Source organism: Schistocerca nitens, chromosome 5 (assembly GCF_023898315.1).
Source record: "Schistocerca nitens isolate TAMUIC-IGC-003100 chromosome 5, iqSchNite1.1, whole genome shotgun sequence".
NCBI lineage: Eukaryota > Metazoa > Arthropoda > Insecta > Orthoptera > Acrididae > Schistocerca > Schistocerca nitens.
The window spans coordinates 214,061,343-214,083,817 of record NC_064618.1 but is presented as its reverse complement, the minus strand read 5'-3'; the positions used below and the strand labels follow the sequence as shown (position 1 = coordinate 214,083,817).

The following is a 22,475-nucleotide window of genomic DNA, read 5'->3' as shown; positions in this document are numbered from 1 at the left end:
CAAGAAAATTCTGGACCTATGTAAAAATCACTAAGCAGATTGAAGGCTTCTGTATGATTCACTTGTCAACCAGTCTGGTATAACAATAGAAGACTGCAAAAGGAAAGCAGAAGTTTTAAATTTGTCCTATACAGAGAATGCAGTAATATGCATTCATAGTGTATAGAGGCAAATGAAAGAGTTGGAAACAAATGTCACCAGATCCGGATGGAATTGGGGTTTGGTTGTACTGGGTGTACTCTGTGGCATTGGCCCGATACTTAGCTTGCATTTATCACAAATCTCTCACCCAGCTCAAAATGTCAAGTGGGGGAAAAAGTGCAGCTGACTCCTGTATATAAGAAGGATAAAAAAACAGACCGGCAAAATTACAAACCTGTATCCTTAGCATTGGTTTGCTACAGAATTCTTGAACACATTCTCAGTTCGAAAATAATACATTTCCTTGACGAACGAGGTGGCGCAGAGGCTAGCACACTAGACACACATTTGGGAGGACGATGGTTCAATCCTGCGTCTGGCCATCCTGATTTAGATTTTCCGTGATTTCCCTAAATCGCTTCAGGCAAATGCTGGGATGGTTCCTTTGCAAGGGCAAGGCCGACTTCCTTTCCCGTCCTTCCCTAATCCGATGAGACTGATAACATCGCTGTCTGGTCTCCTCCCCCAAACAACCCAACATTTCCTTAAGACAGAAAAACTATTCTCTGCATATCAACACGGGATTTAAAAAGCATCACTTGTGCAAAACTCAGCTTGCACTTCTCATGTGATATCCTGCGAACCCATGAATACAGGGCAACAGGCAGATTGTATATTCGTAGGTTTCCAGAAAGCACCATGACACTGTCCCAATGCAGATGACTTACAAAGATCAGAGCATACAGAAGAGGTTCACAGATTTTTGGGTGGCTCAAAGAATTATTAACTAATAGAACACAGTAAGTTGTTGTAGACACCAAGTGTTCATAAGAGACACCTGTACCCTACACCAGGGAAGACAGGACTATTTTTGTTCCTTATATAGCCTACGTAAATGATCTGAGCAACAAACTGCGACTGCTTTTGCTGTCGATGCTGTAGCACACAGGAAAATATTATTGTTGAGTGACTTTAGGAGGAAAGAGGATGACTTGGACAAAATTTCTGTTTGGCTGATGAATGGCCAGTTGCTTGAATGTTTTAAGACTAAGTGTAAAGAGGTGATACAGGATGAGGTGTATGTAGAGATGCTAATTTAAAATTAAATTTATTCCGTAATAAATTTATCCCAGTATTGAAAGTAGTTTTGAAAAAAATTATGCAGGAAGCCCATTAAGGAAACACTTTACCCATTGTTAACTAAAGGAATTAAAATCTCATGGAAAAGGAAGAGGTAGATTTATATGAAGGCCAGAATAAGTCAAGATCCAGTGCTACTTGTGTCATACAAAAAATGGTGTAATATTCTAAGGACACTCATTAAAATGTCCAGAAGTATGCGCATCCTGAAAGTAATTAATAATACATGTGACAAAATTAGAACTATATATTGTCAAAAGGGAGACAGGACAAGAAGTTAGTGTACAAGAAACCATAGCAATTAAACTAAATGACAGTGTGTCCTATAATTCAAAAGTTGTGAGTATTTTTAACTCTCATTTTCTAAATGTAGCATAAAAAATTAGGTGTAAATGGTTCAGTTGAAGAAGCAAAAGAATGTATTAAAAAGTCATTCCACAAAACTTGAAGCAATTAGAAGTAGCACCAACATTCTTTACTAAAATTAAAAGAATTATAAAACTCTCTGGTGAAATTTCAGACAGAACTCTGAAAAGTTGTTCTAACTTAATGTCCTTAGTGAGGCATGTAATGCATCACTGGCATAGAGAATTTTTCCAGACATATTAAAATATGTAACTGTTAAACATCATTATAAAAAATGTGGCAAGAAAGATTTAAATTATCATCATCCAATTTCCTTACTGATATATTTTAACAAAATATTTGAAAGAATAATCTACTCGAGAGCAGTCATACATCTAAGTAGAAACTGTTCCTTAGCACATCACCATTTGGATCCCAGAAGGGTTGCTCAGCTGAGAAAGCTATTTAGACATTCACTCAGTAAATATTACAAGCCTTAAATAATAAAGTATTGTCATTAGTATTTTTTGTGATCTTTTTAAGGTGCAGATCATGTTACTGTCTTAGAAAAACTAAAATTTTTACAAATTGATGGCTTCATGGACAACAGTTCTTTCAGTCCAGCCCTGCTCCTTATATATGTGAATCACATTTCACTTAACATTTAGGAAGCAGAACTAGAACTATTTGCAGATGATACCACTGTTATAATAAATCCCATTATAAAGGAAGCAATAGAAGAGATTCTTTGTATTTCAAAAAATTAAATCGTTCTCTGAAAATGGAAGCACCCTGTAAGAGCACAGAGGTCCCATATTTGCTGCTAGCAGGACACGGAGACACACCCACATTATGATAGAGTGAGCATGCGCGTGCGCCAACCGTCCGTTGAATTCAGTTGTGCAGAAAACATTAGAATGGAGGTTTCAAAAGAAGAGCCAAGGGGTGTAGTGCATTTTGCCTGGTGGCAACTCTGTGTGCTTTCGCTGGAGACTTTCTTGTTTTGGCTTGGGTTTGAAGTGATCATATCCAGTGATGACTAATGACAGGAACTCATTCCCTTCTTTGGCATAGTGCTGCAGATGTTCAAAGAGAGACCCATTCAGCACACTTCCTGTACTGAATGAAGACTGTGAGGCACACATTAGGCACACACTTTGTCAAATTCCAATCTGTCCTTAATAGTGGTGGGTGTGAATGTTTCAGACACTCATTGTGGCATCTTCAGCAATGGCTGCCACTGTAACTCACTGGTCTTGAAGGGTGTGGGCATCCACCTATTGGACAGTGGCATCAATAATGTGGTGTGGCGTTCCAGACTGTGCGTCATTGACCAACAACAACCACCATCCTTCCCTGAATGACATGTAGTGCTTTCCATACACTTGTGCCATTCTTTGATGATCCCCCCCCCCCCCCCCCCCACTCTCCTCCCACTGTCAGGCAACACACTACATCATTTTGTTCTTCTTTTGAAGCGTCTGTTTAACTGTGTTCAGCACAGCTGAGTGTGATGGATGGTCAGTGCGTGCACATGCTTGCTGTGTCATCACATGGTTGTACATTCATGTCCCTTTAGTGACTAGTTATATACCTCAAAATTTTTGTAAGAAATGTAACTTCTGCCAGCAATAACATTACAAAGCTTCCAGCAGCTTTCATTTTACTGCCTCTGGTTCCTTACTTTTTGATTGCACATTACAGTAAAACTGAGGAGTACAAAATTCCTTAATAATAGTTTAGTAGTTAGTTTTAGTAGTAGGCTTCTAAGAGACTCGAAGCTCCTGTGCCAATCTCACATGATTCTTCCAGATTCTCCTGTCTTGTGCTGCCTCTTGCCAGTTATTTATTCCCAATCTTTCGCATATGCAGTCGGTTTCATTCCTTACTAATTTACTCGATTGAATTTAAAAGGCATAAGCATGAATAGCATTAGACAATGTAGTGATACATTATTGTTAATACAGTTTACCATTAGGTTTCTGCAGTTTGTTTCTCTTATCTCAGTGTATACCTTGACTCATTCCCTGAATGTGCTCTTTCTTGAAAGGATCTATAAAATATTATGCATGAGTGAGTGTATGGATGCATAAAGTCATTTCCCCTCTTCAACAAATATCTTTCATACTTCTTGGTTGTCATATGTCCTATGGTTTGAGACGGAGGGCATCTCCTCTACAATACTTCACCATACTGGATATTAATTATAATATGTATGTTTAATTTAACATTAAATACAAGCATTATAACTCAGTGATCAACGTCTCTGTCTTTTTTTTTCAAACCCATACTTACTAAGTAAACATTGCACTGTTATGTCACCTAATTTGTTGGTAGATACAAAAGACCACAAATAGTAAGCAATACATAATACATTTCATGTAAGTTTCAGCTATGTATTCTTTCTGCATGTTAACAAAGGTTTTATGTTCTTTCCTCTCACCCTCAATCCTCATGCATCCACACACAGAACCCAATAAATATATTTTGTTTGTTTCTTTATAGTTGATGCAGACAATTACAGGATGTTCTGTCTCACAGAATGTTGTCATTGCTATGTCAGGAATTGCTAAAGTTTTTGTTGGTGAAGTTGTGGAAGAAGGTAAGGAGTGATATCTTGCACATACTTTTATGCCGATATTTAAGCTCTGCTATTTTCACCAGAAATTATTATTATTTTCTTTTGCAGCACTTGATGTGATGGATAAACAGGGTGAGACAGGACCATTACAGCCGAAACACTTACGAGAAGCTATTAGACGACTACGTCTGCGAGGTGGAATTCCCAATAGCCGAGCTCGAAAAGTTATTTTCCGTGTTTAGTATTTCTACAGCTGACTGTTTAAAAAGTGTGGACTCCAAGAAACTATGTATCCAAATAAGTTTCTAGTTTATGACTTTATTTTCAAATTATTGTTACTTGAGTAAGATGTAAGTATAAAATAAAAAATGAAACAAAGTATGTACTGGAAGTAAAGAATGTAGTTTTAAAGTCCAGTTTGTTATGTGATTAGGGTGATTTGGAAAGAAAGCCCCTCTGATGAGGTCAGATTAATTACTGAGTAGCATAAAATCCAGATATTGCTATATTACTACAATAAAATTTGCATTATGTATCATTTAGCTGGTCAGTTTAAAGTTGTCATCCTGGAGTGTTTAAGTAACTGTGACAGATAATATAGTATTTGGGTATCATAAAGTTTCTTGACCTTAGCCCTTAATCTTAAGCATAATTTTACATTTACTTTGTCTTCTACTGCAGAAGATATCATCAGAGCCTTTGGAGATAATTTTCAGATGCTTTGTGGTTTAGCGTCTCGAAAAATCGTTGCGTTTATTGTTTCATTGCTGGTTAGCTGCCAGTTTGTGACATAATCTGAATGTTGTCAAAGATATCCAAGTCTTGTAGAAGTGTGTCCTGGAGCTCATTTGCCAGATGAATAGTGCTGTTTACTTTACAACACCAAAGTCCAGAATTAATGTAACTTGGTCATCCTTAAATGTTGAACTGGTTCTCATGCTGTTGATTTTTTATTGCCTCTTTATACAGTCTGATATAGTAATGAATGGTGGTGGGCAAAAGTTAAGTTGCAGAGAAACAAACAGGGGATTCTCTGGTCCGTCTCATAATTTATTGCTGGTCATTGATCAATGTTGCCTAGTCGACAGTGCATCTTGCATTCCTTGAGGTGGGTATTGATGCTTCTTTTACACATAAGAACCACACCAGACTGCATTTGCAAGGGCATAATGTACGCCAGTCTGTTTGTTTCAATACTGTGTCATAATAATTTTTCTTTAAAACAATTGCTAATGTAGCCAATTGTGCTATTTTTCTAACAAAAGGTAAACACTTATTTTAACTGTCCCCCCCCCCCCCCCCCCCGTCTCTCCAGCAGCTGATATTTTTGAGGAGACAGTGCTCTACCCATCTCTCTGACCAAGTAAACATTATTTTTTTCTTTTTGTGAAGACAACTGTCAGTTGATTTAGTTCTGCCTGTAAGTTCTGTAGTTCACAGATTCTGTTACTCTAGTGTATTTACTCCTTCCTGCTTTTTTCTAAAAAAAACCTGCACTTTCAAAAGTCACACCGAGACTTCAGTTCTCCCTTTCTCCAGTGTGAATTCCATGTTTGAATTAACACTCTTCAGAAAAAGAAAGAAAGATGGAAGACAGAATGATAGAGTAGGTTTTAACATACCATCGACATTAAGGTCATTGGAGATGGAGCACACACTAGGAATGTTTCAAGAATGAGGAAGAAAATTGGGAATGCCTCTTCTAGGGAAACATCATGGCATTTGCCTGGAGCAGTTTTGTAAAATAATGGAAAACTTAAATCTGGATGCCCGGACATGGATTTGAAACATTTTCATCCTGAATGTGAGCCCAGCGTGCTAACCACTATGCCACCTTTCTTGGATTAGAAAAAATAGAGCGCGCAGACTTCTTTCTTGAAGAAGTTCGCTGTTGAATTATCAGAATATCTTGTAAATAAGAATATCTGGGAGCCAAGATAATGTGTTGTAACATTTTTATTTTTATTTTATTTCCTCAGTGAAGGGTTTCAACAAAATCTAGTTGTTGCCTTCAGATCTTATGGAAATAATATTACTGTATGTATATCAAACTAACATAATGAGAGCAGACTCCACTTGTAAAAACCAAGGTGCCACATTGGCTTGTCAGATATATAAAACAGAGTAAATAAACAGTCCATAGTACCAGCAGTGTGCCCTGGAGTTGAGGTGAGTTTGTTGATGGAGCTGTTACAGCTACAGCACATCAGGATGTCCCGTAACTAGAACTGCCCCATTGACAAACTCGCCTCCTCTTCCTGATGTGCTGTAGTTATAATGGCTACACTGACACTCGCCTCCACTCCGGGACACACTGTTGGTGCCATGGACTTTTTATGTACTGTGCTTTACGTCTTCACCAAGGCAATATGGTGCCCTTGTTTTATAATTGGAGTGTGCTCTCATTATGTTTGTGCAGTTTATGAACAGTAATATTATTTCCCGATGATAACACATAGATTCTTTTGAAACTAGTCATTGAGGAAATATATTACAACACACGATCTTGGCTGCTTAATTTTTTTATTTACCAAATTTGAAATCACTCCTAACTATGTGTGCAACTTAAATATTCGAATATCTGTTGAGTGACAGCATTACAGTAGAGTCTCGATTATCCGATTTTCAGTTATCCGACCTTCTGTGTTATCCGACCCTTTCACCGCGTCGGCCGAAGATAGGTCAGTGACTAACATGTTGTTTGTTGATACTCAGTTCATTGTCACCATCTGCTATTCCTCACTCCTCAGTGCTAACTTAGATCTGTAGTGGAGTGGATGTGTTGCACTTTGTTTATTGTAAAAATTTGTGGTGATGGCTTCAAAATGGAAAAAGGTGGTTGTTTCAATGGAAGAAAAACTTAAAGCTTTAAAAAGAATAGACAATGGTGAAACTTTTTTAAAGGTGGCGCAAGATTATAATGTCATGAAAACAACAGTTTTAGACTCCAATGAAATTGAGAAGTGGTGTTCTCAGTGAGCAACCTCGGCTGTTTTGGAAGATCGGAAAACCATGAAAAAATGTGATTATGAATAAGTAGAGATGAAGGTGTACCCATGTCAGGACCTATTTTGCAAGAAAAAGCCTTAAAGTTTCATAACGAACTAAACGAAGGTGAACCTGATTTCACAGCTAGTGTAGGCTTGCTCGATAGATGGAAGAAAAGATACGTAATTTGGCACCTTAATGTCTGTGGTGAAAAGCTTTCAGCAAATTTTGAAGCTGTTCAATTGTTTAGGAATAAACTTCACAAGGTATTGGGCAAGGAGAACTTAACAGGCGATCAAATTTTTAACTGCGACGAGACTGGTCTCAATTACAAAATGTTACCAGGAAAAACATTAGCGTCAAAGGCCGAAAAGGCAGCGCCAGGCTACAAACATAGCAAAGAAAGAGTGACAATTCGTGCATGCAGTAATGCCACAGCAAATTTGAAAATGAAACTGTCTATGATAGGTAAGCCAAAAAAACCGAGAGCATTTAAATACATATCTAAAAATAACATGTTTGTTTGTGTGGCCATCTTCTGCAGCAAGCATATAAATACTTGTTTTGCAAATCAAACTGCCTTTTCCTGCTGCGTATGGATTAAATAAAATAAATAGCAGCAGGAAAAGGCAGTTTGATTTGCAAAACAAGTATCTAAAAATGCTTTACCGGTGAAATATTACAACCAAAAAAATGCTTGGATGAGCTCAGACATTTTTAAAGAATGGTTTTTTAACGAGTTTGTGCCACAAACTGAAAAGTTTTTGAAAGCCAACAACTTGCCCTGCAAAGCACTGTTGCATCTAGACAATACCATTTGTCATCCTAATGAAGATGAGCTTCAAGATCAAGATATAAAGGCCATGTTTTTGCCTCCAAATGTCACATCTTTATGTCAGCCTATGGACAAGGGGCCTTAGAGACACTGAAGAGAAACTACCGCAGAAACTTGCTTTCCTCTTTGATTAATGCTATGGACAAGGGAGAAGACATGCTAGAGCAGTTGCGCCATATTAATTTGAAAGACGTAGCTTATGACATGGCCCAATCTTGGGAGAGTGTTGGAGCAAATACAATTGCAAAATCCTGGAAAATCTTGCTACAGGAAAATCAAGAAAATTCTCCAGATGATGAAACTCTACAGCAGCAGACCGAACCAGAAAATACTACCTTGCTTTCATTGTTATGAAAAGTTCTGGGATGTGCTGACGCCACAGAAGATGACATAAGTGAATGGATTGTCCAAGATGAAGAATTTGAAGTGGCAGATGAAGAAATAGTCAACATGGTAAACGAAAAAGAAGATGACGAAGAAGTGGATGTAGTGGAGGAAAGTGCGCCCAAGATTTCTCACAATGAAGGACACAAGGCCTTAGAAACTGCTTTAAAATTGTAGAGCAACTGGAGGAAACATTGTGTACCGAGGTTTTACTTTTTAAGAGACTACGTGACTTAGCAGCAAAAAAACGGCAAACAGCAGGCAAATAAAAGACAATTACTAACTAATTCACACACTAAATATCTATTCAGTCTAATTTGATTTATATTGTATTAAATGTTTAACTCATTTGGCCTACTTTACATTAATTTTTGTGTTTTTTTTTTTTGTATTATTTTCCATGTTATCCGACCTTGCCGCGGCCGGTTTAGGTCGGATAATCGAGAGTCTACTGTATTTCAAAGCAACAGTTTCAAAAATTCATGCTTTAACATTACAACGCCATAAATATGTAAAAAAACTACTTTGTGGTTTGCGAACTATAACAGAGCATAACATACCTCCAATGGTGTCAGTAATTTAAAATTACCAAACTGTAATTCCAAGTCAACATGACAGCAGGATATGTTCATCCAATTCTTTTCAGTTGATAACCTTAACACACACACACTCCTTTATTATAAAATTAGTTATATTTGAAGCATTTTCCAGAAGAAAGGCTCATATGACAAAATGGTTAGCTGAGATACTACATTTCAAATACTTTCAGTGTATTTGAATAACAACCAGATTCTAATATACACATATAATTTAATAGGATATATTCTACAATTATGTTTATCTTTCATAATACTAGATAACTTAAGTCTTTAATGTGAAAAATAATGATTTTGATAAACATTTATAAGCCCTTTTCCTATAGGTCAGTGTCAATAAGTTACAGTGAGCAAACATTTCTTTCATTAAGTGTTATTTTAACTCTCAGGACACATTGAAACATAACATAACATAATATTATTTTGGATAATATATATGATCCGAGAATGCTCATAAAGGTACATATCATACGATTGTCATAAAGCTGTTATCATTTTCTACCCATTACTACTGATTACTGTTGCACAACCTCAACAGGTTTTTTCATAATGTAAATAAATCACTAACTGTCAATGCTAGAAGTGAGTTAACCCGCACATAGGCACTCACTGCATGAAATTAAAGAGAATTGCAGCACACACATGCATGGAGAAAATGGTTCCCTGGTTTCCAGCATTTAGATAATGAAACAAAACTTCGGTAGAATATTCTGCATAACCTGTTGATTAAATTTAAACAATTTCCCGAAAAGGGCATATACCTAAGCACCCCTCTTCTGGGAAATAACTCAATTAATCTCAGTCTATCAAAGCATTTTAACATAGTTTCTTACTTAGGAAATTATTCAGTACTTCTACTTATGGTTACCTGACATGACCATTCAGTGCAGGAGACAATCTATAAATTTGTGCTGTTGAAAACCAGTTTATTTTCCAAGATCGCAAAGTTAACACAATTAGTGGAATAATAGTTTTGGCAGCATGTATTGCTATCTTCATATCTATAAAACTGGGCAGTGGTAGTTACATCATACAACGCTTAAACCGCTATGTTACATTAGGACTATACAATACGCTTCAGAAAATTAAGGCCTTTCAATGACATGCCAAATATTCTATCATAATTTACTCATAGTTGTATGTACATTATGATAGCACGCCTGATATCTCCTTGTAATCCCTTGACTTTCTCGTGCATATTGTACAGTTCTAATGTGACAGAGTGGTTTAAGCACTGTGTGCTGTAAGTACCACTGCCCAGTTTTGTTGATCTGAAGAAGGCAATACATATTGCCGAAACTAGTAATCCAGTAATTGTGTTAAGATAGTGATCTTGGCAAATAAATTAGTTTCCACAAAATGACTAAAGTATTTATAATCGACAATATCACAAATAATAGTGATTTTCATATTGGTTCATGAAAAAACGTCTGCTTTATACTCTTGTGACATTTTTCATTTCTTTTACATGTGTCTGCTGTTATTAGTCTGTAACACTTGCCCAGGTTTACTTTAATAAGTATACAATTTAGTTTTTCTAACGCCACAGCTTTTTGCATGAGACACGAAGAACTTCTTCCATTAAATGTTGAGCATTTCAGTATTAACAAATTATTATTGAACCAGTATAATACCAAAATTATGATTTTTAGGTTTTCTCATGTATATCCACATCCATCAACTTCTCAGCAATCAATATTTGGGAATACATTACTACTACTTTATTTTTTTAAAAAATAAATTTTTTTAGATCACCCATATCAGTTATCAAACAATAATATAGAATAAATTTCTTTTATTTACACCTGTGATTATAAAATTGTTAGATCTTTAGACGACTGGTTTCAGTCAGCGATGACCATCTTTAGATGTACAGCAAAACATGGGAAAAAACACAGATACAAATAGTGAATAGTCTACATCTTGAAACAATAAAAAGACCATAATGAAATGTGTTACTGGTATACATGTGGAAAACATATGCCTTAAATACGGTGAGGCAGACCTGTTTCAAAAGAAGTTCTGATGTAATGAACCCATAGTGACATCATCTAAAGGTAAACACAAAATCAGCTTAGTGTCATCAGAGATACTTAACATGTGGTATATACTAGCCCACGGTGACAGCAGAGTCATCTTTTTAACAGTTCTACTGAAAGTGCTGCACAGTAACCACAAAATGTTTGTCATGTGCTTGTTAGAGGTTGCTACTGTAGGCCTATACAAATTTGTCAGTTATATAATTGTACAATATGTAATGTAAAGAAGAATAAAATAGATAAATTCGATAGTGGACTTAACAGGTGTACAAGTTGTTTCAGTGATAAAATACAATAAATTAAAAACATGGCTAAAGTTAAATTAGATTATTAAAAAGGAAATGGTTAAGTAACAATAATTCTGATACACTCTTGTGGTGATTTTAGATAAAAATTTAATGACATACTTAACAACAAGCTTATGAAGCTAACAGAATAATATAAAAATGATAAAATAAATAGGGAAAGAAGCCAGATGGATGAACAACAGACTATAGTAAGCAATCAGCACCCTCTGTTGGCATGGCTTCTAGAATGTTGCGTAGACAAGAAGCATTCAGAGGAACTTAACCGCCAGAGGGCCCCTTGTACCCTGCAACATGCTGTTCCAAGAAAAGAATGATAGAATACCGTACCATACACGTTGCAGCTTGTGAATTAATAAAATGTTGAGTTCAGTCAGTTGAAATGTACCTATTCTGTTAGTTACAATTCATTAATTGTCATATTTTCATGAGAATGATTAATAAGCAACTTGCTGAACCATTGTTTCAAGGCAATGCTGTTACTTGGCTGATGACTTGAAGAGTATATCATCATTCAGAAAATTTCAAACTCCAAATGCTCACTTATAAAAAAAAAACTTTATTCATTGCAACAGTGTTATCACAGATTTGAAGAGATCTTTTCCAAGGGACAGGCAGTCAAATAATTTTCTGTACCAGATGACTACAGTACGGTCCAAAAGTTACTGCTCATATTTAACGTTGTTTGTCGAGGTTCAGCAGAGAATAGTTGCCAGCTATAATTGGACTGTAACACAGAGGCAGTGGGAATAAAGCACATCAAGGTTGCACATAATGATGTCATGAACAACAGAAAATCTGTGTGTCATTAACAGGTAGTTCGATCCTCGTTACAGTATGCAACCAGCTTCATGAAATGAGGTCACTTTGACACCTGGAAGAAATGGGTGACCTTAATATCTAAGTAAACTGCATAATCCACAGTATGGGTCCCTTTTTAACTTACTTGAACAGGTAACCGGTTTGAGATTTAATTATTATATTATGTTTAATTGTTATATTATTTAATAGAATCAAATCATTTTGGCATGTTGGAATGTAGTGGCGACAAAATACATTCATTTATTCTTACTAATAAAGGGAAGGTAAACAAAACCATATGTGAGTAACCAAGAAAGAAAAACTTTAAAGCACAAAATCTTGTAAAGAAGGTTCAGTGGCGTGGCAAAAGTTACCCAACCCACAACAGCCAATGAAAGAGCTTCTGCAGCTTAAGCATCTCAGTGGTGTGTTTCACACGGCTGTGACACTGACCTGTAACTGCACGCGGCACACATGCCATTCCAATGGTATTAATGAGATGAGACGAGACGAGACTCAAGAAATTCTTTGTGTGGTTGAGCTGCCATGCCTCATCTTTTCATATCTACTCAAGTGTGCTGTCACTCTGCTCGAGCCTCCTCATGGTAGCAGGAGATACGGCTTACTTTACTCACTTTCAAAAAACAATATTTTAAAATAGTCAACAGCATAAAAATAATAAGCTCTTTGCTTTAGAAAAATTCAGTTGGTGTCGGGGAGAGAAATTTTGAATGGATTTTACCTCTTGTGTTAGTAACCAATACCTTTTTTTGTTTTTGTTTATCACAGTGATAGTAGTTCTTCTTAGTTGAAGGGAGCTCTCAACAACTGTGTCATATGTGGCATACAGCAACACTACTAGTAGTACCACAGCTGGTCACTGATGTTATAAACATGTTAGCTGCTGTTGAAAAGTCTGCATATTAATCACTCTTTAACATTTATAATGAAGAAACAAAGGAACGTAGAACACCTGCGATATTTGTTGATACAGTAGAGAAGCTTTTAGATCAAATTGACCCTGAAACAAAGCTGGTGATATCTAATTTAGTTCTTCCCTCTTCCATTTTTTGGCAGGAGAAAGTTAATCTGAAGTGCTAATCATAGGCACAGCTGAAGAATGATACATTGATCACAGCTTTTTTTCTCTTGTGGTTAAATTTGGCTACTTCATACTTGAAGTGAATTCTCCTTTCGTATCATAAGTCTTGTGGTTAAATGCAGCCAATTCATACTGATATACACTGTTTCTTTATTTTGTACCATCAGTCTTGTGGCTGATGACCGATGATGCATGTACACATCTCATCTTCAATTATTAGTATATGTTTCACTATCTGTCTTTCTATACATTTTTTGTCCTCCATAGTTTTCTTCAGTACTATGCATGCTATCCCATGGTCTTAACATAAGTGCTATCCTTCTGTCCCTTCTTTTAGCATTTTCCACATATTCTTTCCTTGTCAAATCTGCAGGACCACCCCATTCCTTATCCCATCATAGCATTTAGTTTTCAGCATCCTTCTGCTACACCACATATCTCCTCTTTTTGGTTCTTACAAGCAAAGATTCATTTTCAGATAATGTTGTACTCCAGGTGCAGATTGCCTGAAATTTCTTTCTTAAATTGTGGCCTAGATTTGACATTAGTAATTTTTTTTCAGTGAGAACTGCACTCTTTCCCTGTGCTTTGTATGTGCTCCATGCTTTACTTGTAAAGCATTATTTTGCTTATGAGATAGCAGAATTCCTTCATATTCGCTACTATATGGTCTCCATTTGTGGTATGTAGTTTGTCACAGCTCTCATTTCTGCCACTCCCCAATACTATCATCTTTCTTTGGTTTACTCTCCATTTGTATACTATGCCAATTAGATGTTTGTTTGATTCCGGGTGCTGTAATTCGCCCTCACATTCACAGATGATAGCTGTGTTAGCAGCAGATCTTATCATTGGTAGCTTTTCACCTTGAATTTAAATCCCACTTGTGAAATTTTTATTTTCGTTTCTTCATTTCTTCTTCAGTATACTGACTGAAGAGTGAGTGAGAAACATTACATCTTTGCTGTATGCCTTTTTAGTCTGAGTACATTTCTCCTTGGTTTCTGTTCTTATTTTTTACCCTCTTGATTCTTGTACATATTATATATTACCTGTCTTTCCATACAGCAAATACACATTTTTTAGGTGATACAAATTTCTGCTTTTGGCTTTAACTCTTGTTACTATTACTTTTTTGTTACTGTGATATTGGAATTTGAGCATGTGTGACATTGTGAAGCATCTGCAGATGTACAATACAACACACCAGGAAAACATAACAGGAGAGCAACAATATTCACAACAAAACCTCATACCATTGGAAGAAATTTGTGGGATTTTAAAAATGAGGAGGGAATCGGCTATCATAAGGCTTGATAACATCAATCACTTCAGTCATTACAAGGCATGTTAAAACAAGTAAGAAAATATTTTTGGTTAGCAAGAGTGAGAGGATACAAATTGCAGAGTACCTACATAGCCGACATCAAACATTAACCCCTGAGGATGAAAATGTGGGCTGCAAATGCATAAAACTCTATAGTGTTGTACAACATGTCTTAGACAAGTATGTGGCCAGCAAGGTTGTGAAGAATAGTGAAAGACCCACCATGGTTCAATAAGCATGTTAGAAAATTGCTACAGAAGCAAAGAGAGCTCTCATCTGTAGTTTGTGAGTGAAAGCATGGTAGACAACAGAGGCAGAACGAAGCCAAAATGAGTGTGAGGGGAGAGATACACGAAACATTCAATGAATTTCAATGAAAAATTTTGCCAAGTGAACTGACTAAAAATCCTAAGAAGTGTTGGTCATATCAAAAGTCAGTAAGCAGATCAAAATTGTCTGTTCAAATAGTGACCATACTGGCACTGAAACAGAAGTTGACAAAACAATGGTCAAAATACTGAATTTGGTCTTCCAAAATAGTTTCACCATGGAAGATTGTAATACAGGTAACATGACACATAAACTTGGGTTGCTCGCATCTTTTATAACAGCCGTTGACTCTAATGTAAGTATTCTTACGGTAATGATCTTCTGTGCTTGCATGCAGTATGAATCTGTGGTACTATATTGGACGTATGTGGCCGGCCAGTGTGGCCGTGTGGTTCTAGGCGCTTCAGTCTGGAACCGCGTGACCGCTATGGTCGCAGGTTCGAATCCTGCCTCGGGCATGGATGTGTGTGATGTCCTTAGGTCAGTTAGGTTTAAGTAGTTCTAAGTTCTAGGGGACTGATGACCACAGATGTTAAGTCCCATAGTACTCAGAGCCATTTGGACGTATGTGCCTGTGATTTATTTACAGACTAGCAAGGAGGACACAGTTCTACTAGGGTGTTGTTATTTTTAACCAGTTTGGGGGCTGTAAAAGCATCAAAATTTGTGTGTGAATGTTAGCAGACTGCAAATTTTGTTGTACATACTGTTGCCCTCCTGTTATGTCATGTGTGTTGTGCTGTATATTTGTAGATGTTTCACAATGGCACATAGTCTAAAAGTGCAATAGCAGAGTAAAAACAGTTACAACCAAAAGTGGAAAATGAGTTTGTTTAAGGAATTTCTGGAGGCTGTGGACCTATGCTACAAGAAGTTTGTATACTTATTTCTCTGAAGACTGTAAATATCTTTCAGTACTTTTCCTTGTTCAGCACTATTTCTGTCCTCTGAAGTATGCATTAGCTGTATGAAACATTAACCTGGTCAAGTTTGTTTTTCATCTGGAAAAATAACCAAATTAATATAAAGCTTAGGTATTAGGGAAGATCACAGCAGTAAACTTAAGTTACAGAATATAATTAACCAGCTCAGAGCCAATGAAAAATGGAAAAAAAGAAATATAGCCATTAACAATATGTTATTAAAGAGAATATTAATGCACAAAGAGTCTCACGGCATACAAACTGATGTTAGATTTCATTCAGAAACTTTTCACTTGTTACTTACTCTTCGGTGATTGTTGCACTTGAGGAACTTCTCATTATTGAACTGCTGCTGAGATTGGCTACATTAATACTTTAGAAGCTGCTGTTTGCGATTGGGTTGTTACAGAAGTTTAATTTTAGTGAACTTAGAGCTATAGTGACACTGGCATACCTCTACCATGAAGAAAATATGTGTAACTGTGAGAAAATACATCATAACGCTGTTGTTCACCAAAGCTAAATTATTATATTTATTTTACAAAAAATCTGTAAATGTGTGCGATTACTAGATTTATGTAATTTAAGTATTACACAAACTTATTAGTACATTATTATGTAATGGCAAGTTTCCACATGCAACTGAAGTGACACTACTGAGTGAAACGTGCTTTAAAGTTTTTCTTTTTTGTTTACTCACATTTGGTCTTGTTTACCTTCCGTTTGTTAGTAAGAATAAGTAAATGTATTGTCACCATTACATTCCAACATGCCTATATGTTTCGATTCTATTAAATAATATAACAATTTAACATAATATAATAATTAAATCTTGAACTGATTACCTGTTCGAATAAGTAAAAATGGGACCAGTACCGTGAATTACGCAGTTTACTTATCTATTGAGCTCACCCGTTTCTTCCAGAGGTCAGAGTGACCTCATTTCATGAAATTGATTACATACTGTAATGAGGATTGAACTACAGGTAGACGACATACAGATTTTCTGTTGTTCTTGATGTGATTATGTGCAACCTTGATGTGCTTTATGCCCACTGCCTCTGTGTTACAGTCTAATTATAGCTGGCAACTTTTCTCTGCTGAATTTCGATGAACAACATTAAATATGAGCAACAACTTTTCGACCATATTGTTGTCATCTGGTACAGAAAATTATTTGAATGCCTGTCCCTTGGAAAAGATTTCTTCAAATCTTTGATAACACTGTGGCAATGAATAAAGTTTTCATCAGCCAAGTAACAGCAATGGATACAGTGGTTCAGCAGGTTGCTTATTAGTCATCCTCAGGAAAATATGATGATCAATGTATCTGAAATCATTCAACTTTTTTTTAAAAAAAAAGGATTTTAACTGTAATTCACATTTTGTGTTAATTAGCTGTCACAATCATTTTGTAAATAAAATAATATTCTGAATGATTTAATTGATAATATTTTAGGTCATTAACTTTATTTAAAAGTTCTTATAATTCAAAAACAAAATAAAAATTACCCAAAGGTAGGATTGAACCTCGATCTCCTGCATGACAAGTGTCGCTGTGCTGTCATAGCAAACAAATTGATCAGTATACAAGCTGTTTGTGTAAAACTTTAGAGCACTTTTTGTCGGAATCTTCTGGATAGTGTGCTTTATAACTTTTATGGGTGGATAACCTTGAGGTATACTGCCAAGTCTCATCCCGACCTGAATATCTGAGACCCTAAGGTCTCCTTGGCTGTTGCATGGCGGCGAGTGGTACCACTCTAGTGACACCACACAAATATGGATTTTCTTCCATCCAGTTTCACTGATGCCACTGAAGTGGCATCTGAGTGGCATCACTTTAGTTGCATGTGGAACCCTGCCGTTACATAATACACTCCTGGAAATTGAAATAAGAACACCGTGAATTCATTGTCCCAGGAAGGGGAAACTTTATTGACACATTCCTGGGGTCAGATACATCACATGATCACACTGACAGAACCACAGGCACACAGACACAGGCAACAGGCCTCGGTCGTATGCAGTCCTGATTGTGGCGCTCACCTGCACGGCGCCAAACACGCATACGACCATCATTGGCACCAAGGCAGAAGCGACTCTCATCGCTGAAGACGACACGTCTCCATTCGTCCCTCCATTCACGCCTGTCACGACACCACTGGAGGCGGGCTGCACGATGTTGGGGCGCGAGCGGAAGACGGCCTAACGGTGTGCGGGACAGTAGGCCAGCTTCATGGAGACGGTTGCGAATGGTCCTCGCCGATACCCCAGGAGCAACAGTGTCCCTAATTTGCTGGGAAGTGGCGGTGCGGTCCCCTACGGCACTGCGTAGGATCCTACGGTCTTGGCGTGCATCCGTGCGTCGCTGCGGTCCGGTCCCAGGTCGACGGGCACGTGCACCTTCCGCCGACCACTGGCGACAACATCGATGTACTGTGGAGACCTCACGCCCCACGTGTTGAGCAATTCGGCGGTACGTCCACCCGGCCTCCCGCATGCCCACTATACGCCCTCGCTCAAAGTCCGTCAACTGCACATACGGTTCACGTCCACGCTGTCGCGGCATGCTACCAGTGTTAATACTGCGATGGAGCTCCGTATGCCACGGCAAACTGGCTGACACTGACGGCGGCGGTGCACAAATGCTGCGCAGCTAGCGCCATTCGACGGCCAACACCGCGGTTCCTGGTGTGTCCGCTGTGCCGTGCGTGTGATCATTGCTTGTACAGCCCTCTCGCAGTGTCCGGAGCAAGTATGGTGGGTCTGACACACCGGTGTCAATGTGTTCTTTTTTCCATTTCCAGGAGTGTAGTTAACTAACAATTTTGTGTAATATTTAGATTACACAACTCTAGTAATTACACACATACAGATATTTTCGTAAAACCAAATATAATAATTTAGCCTTTTTATAATAGAGGTAAATTAGAGCTTTAATTACCACTGTAACAAAATTATGGGTAGGGTTTTATTTATATAAAAATTTTTACAGTATCGTCTTTTTCGATTTCATATTTTACATACAAGCACCAGAGTGATGATTATCATAAAAACATTGTAAACAGAAAAATAATTTGACATGTTGCACAATGTATGAAGAAGATTCGTTTACATGAACACCTTTAAAAAAATATCTGATGGAAAACATACTTTGTTAACATTCATGAAACTTCTCTTTCATAAGAAAGCCTGGAAGCATACCACCCAGCTAGCACTCAAGCTTATTTCAAGGTGGATATTGAGTTTAGGTTGAGTTGAAAATTCAAGATTGAAAAATCAACCTGTTACGCAGCTTGTTTCAAGGTGGGTATTGAGTTTAGGTTCAGTTGAAAATTCAAGATTGAAAAATCAACCGGTTACACAGTTTACATCAAGCTGTAAAAATTTAGCTTGAATTAAAATAATTTTCCCAAGCTTGAAATAAACTGTAATTTCCCTGGAAGGCTGTACAGCAGATGCGCGCGCAGCATAGCTTCCATAGACGTCCACGGGAAGCGCCACAAGCGTTTATAAGCCGTGACGTAAGGGTGTTGTCGTGTGTGACGTCATGACGGCGCGGAGTTTGGTTTTAGTGTGGCTGTCTCCAGTTCTGTTTTATCTTATTTTATTTACTTTTCTGAGCCTTGCTATGTTTACGTCCATTTTACCTTTGTGACGCGTGTTAATGGTTGTGGTTTGTTGACAAGTTTGTTTTATACTAGAAAACAGTTCGGTACGTTAATGTTACAAATGTTAAATATTACGTAACGTAAAGGAATACCATATTCTTTTACGTAGAAAAATTGAGCCTGGATAAAAGTGAAATGGATTACCAGCTAAGAATACATATTACAAGTTGTTGAGCAAAAAGAGGTCATTTTAAACTAACTCTCTAATACGTGGCACAAATAAATTAAAACTTCTTCATAATTTTTTCACACCATTTCCATTCTGATATTTATTTAATTAATTAGGTTCAATAAATTCAGATTAATATTTATATAGCTTAAAACAAGCTGTAAATACCAGGCTGTATTCCACGTGTGTAGATACAGCTGGAGCCAAGCTTGATAAGTCAAGCTTGAAATATAGCTTGAACTCTGCCAACTTTGATGTTTGTTTCAAGCTTGAATACAGCTAACAGGCTTGAATATTCCAGCTTTGATCAAGCTTATATACTTGAACTTTACAGCTGGAAACAAGTTTGAAACCGGCTTACTGTGCTATCTGGGCAGGTGTACCTGATGATCTCATTAAATACTGGTGGTGACAGTTGATGATGCACTACTGATTGTATTTTTATACACTCTTCAAGGGAATTTATTTCTCTGTTATTTTCAATGCAATAACCACAATTTTGTCTATGCTGCATTAGGTTTTTTTACCTGTGTATAAAAGTAGGCAGCACGTGGCTGATCAAGAGGAGTACATTTTGGAGGATTCACTTTGATTGGACATGTCAGTGGTTTCTTGTCATCTTGAAAGACTTTGTCATATAATTCAGGCTGTGCTTGTCCACCCCAAGAATCAATAATTACCGTATCTACTCGAATCTAAGCCACACTTTTTTTCCAGTTTTTGTAATCCAAAAAACCGCCTGCGGCTTAGAATCGAGTGCAAAGCAAGCGGAAGTTCTGAAAAATGTTGCTGGGTGCCGCCACAACTAACTTCTGCCGTCGAATATATGTAGCGTTTCGACCGCTGCATTTTTGTACATTATCCAACGAAGTAAATACAAATTCCGTATTGTTCGTCTTCGAATGTAGCAGCAGCATTTCAATGTACTACGAAAATCCGACTGGCAAGACTGTTTGGGATGTTTGTCAGTATGGCCAACTCTACATTCTGGATTTTTTCCTACCTGTGAGAAGAGATGGTTACTAATAGGAACTTTTATGAATTGTGAATGACATGCAGTATTCTCTTCACCATAAGAATAATACGAATATAAACATTTTACTACGTATTGTTTCGTGTTTGCTGCTATCTCATTTCAGTCCTGTCTGCCTAATAAACTACGAAACTAGAGTGAGACAACAGCAAACGCGGAAGAATATACATATCATGCCATCTTTATATTCGTATTATTCTTATGCCTAATAGTGATACAGTCAGAAATGAAGCATGGCAATTGACTACATTTTTAAATCTAAGATGACTCTAATTTCTGTGCAGAATGTAACGTACTAAAGAGGCGCCTGCAAAGATTCTCAAACGGAGAAAAATTTTCGCTAAACTGTCGTACAGAACATCTATCATATGCAGTCTATTATTTGGTTCTTGTTAATCATTAGCAAAGAAAGCAGCAGTGTAAGTAACAACAAATACCAGTCTCTTGCCATTGTTCCGCTAATGAGACGATTCCTCTTTTTTAAAAAAAAATTATAAGCGACGGTAGCGCACACAAAAGGAAGCCATGCCGCGAGTGGCGACAGGCCGTAAACACGCACTATCAGAAAGCAACAAACAATGCATGATACAGTACAGTAATGCATTTTCAGCTTAGAGTGACGTAAACACCTATAACAAAGAAAACGGCGCTTATCAGATCAAAGAAAAATAAGCAATCAATTCAAACCAGAAAAAGCACGTGAAAAAGGAATCGTACCCGTATAAATAAGGACGGAGCGCCTGACGCATAGCAATGGCTACCTGGTAAAGCGTAACTGCTAAGCTTACAACTCGAACCAAACTACTGTAGCTGTATCGTCATTCATTCGATCTAAATTGTGTCTCATATTACAATGGACCAACTTTGTTTCGATTTAGAGACGTGGCCTAAAACTTTTGTCTCCCCTTGAATTTCGAGTCTCAAATTTCAGGTGCAGCTTAGATTTGGGAAAATTTTTTTCCTCGATTTCGAGTCTCATTTTTCAGGTGCGGCTTAGATTTGAGTGCGGCTTAGATTCGAGTAAATACGGTAATAGAAACTCTTATTTTCCCAAAAAAGATTTCAAACAGCAGTTGAGAAACTCAGTATATAGTGATGTTATTAGCTTCTCATAATTCGGAGACACTATTTCCACATTTTTATATTTTTTGCATAGTAATTTACTGTTTTTTGAACTTGGAGGCCAAAGTTATTGGTTACCCATCAACATTGCTTCATGACAATTCTTTCTTAATAAACAATCACATCTTTTAACCTTGCCATCAACATTTCACTGTATAATGAATATTTACTGATTTAATCTGCAGCTTCTGATACTTTTGTGCAGTCTTCATTAACAGACATTTTTAATCCACATTATTTTCAAAATTCTCACAATATTTCTGTACAGAATGCTCCAGTCTCTGCGAAACTCAAGAATGAACTAGCACATGAGTTTGAGTTTCTATAAGAATAACTATTTTTTTACTCATCAGTCTTGTGACTGGTTTGATGGGGCTAGCCACAAATTCCTCTCCTGTGCCAATCTTTTCATCTTAGCCAACTGGGACAATTAAGTCACTTACACGTTAGCAAGCACACATGACCGCCAACTCTGGCAGCATGGACCAGAACATATTCTGGTCTCGTCTGCCAGAGATGGCTGTCGTGTGTGAGAGTTGTGCTTGCTTGTGCGACTGAATAAGTGTGTGTTTCTTTTTCTTTTCCTGATGAAGGCTGTGACCGAATGCTAATGCGTAAGTATTCTTTGATTATGCCTGTT

The 22,475-nt window shown here is 37.2% G+C and overlaps 1 protein-coding gene across 2 annotated transcripts in view; it reads left to right on the top strand.

Moving 5' to 3' along the window:
• Positions 1 to 4,749, top strand: part of LOC126260140 (transcription initiation factor TFIID subunit 11) — a 54,559-nt gene extending 49,810 nt beyond the window's left edge. Inside the window, exons 3-4 of one of the 2 annotated variants that reach the window (XM_049957390.1) lie at positions 4,132 to 4,228; positions 4,316 to 4,749. In XM_049957390.1, the coding sequence (XP_049813347.1) occupies positions 4,132 to 4,228; positions 4,316 to 4,449 (231 nt within the window). In that variant the 3' untranslated portion in view covers positions 4,450 to 4,749. Of the gene's footprint in view, positions 1 to 4,131; positions 4,229 to 4,315 lie in introns of those variants that run through there. The other variant, XM_049957391.1, reaches the window with a different exon arrangement.
• Positions 4,750 to 22,475: the final 17,726 nt, after the last annotated feature.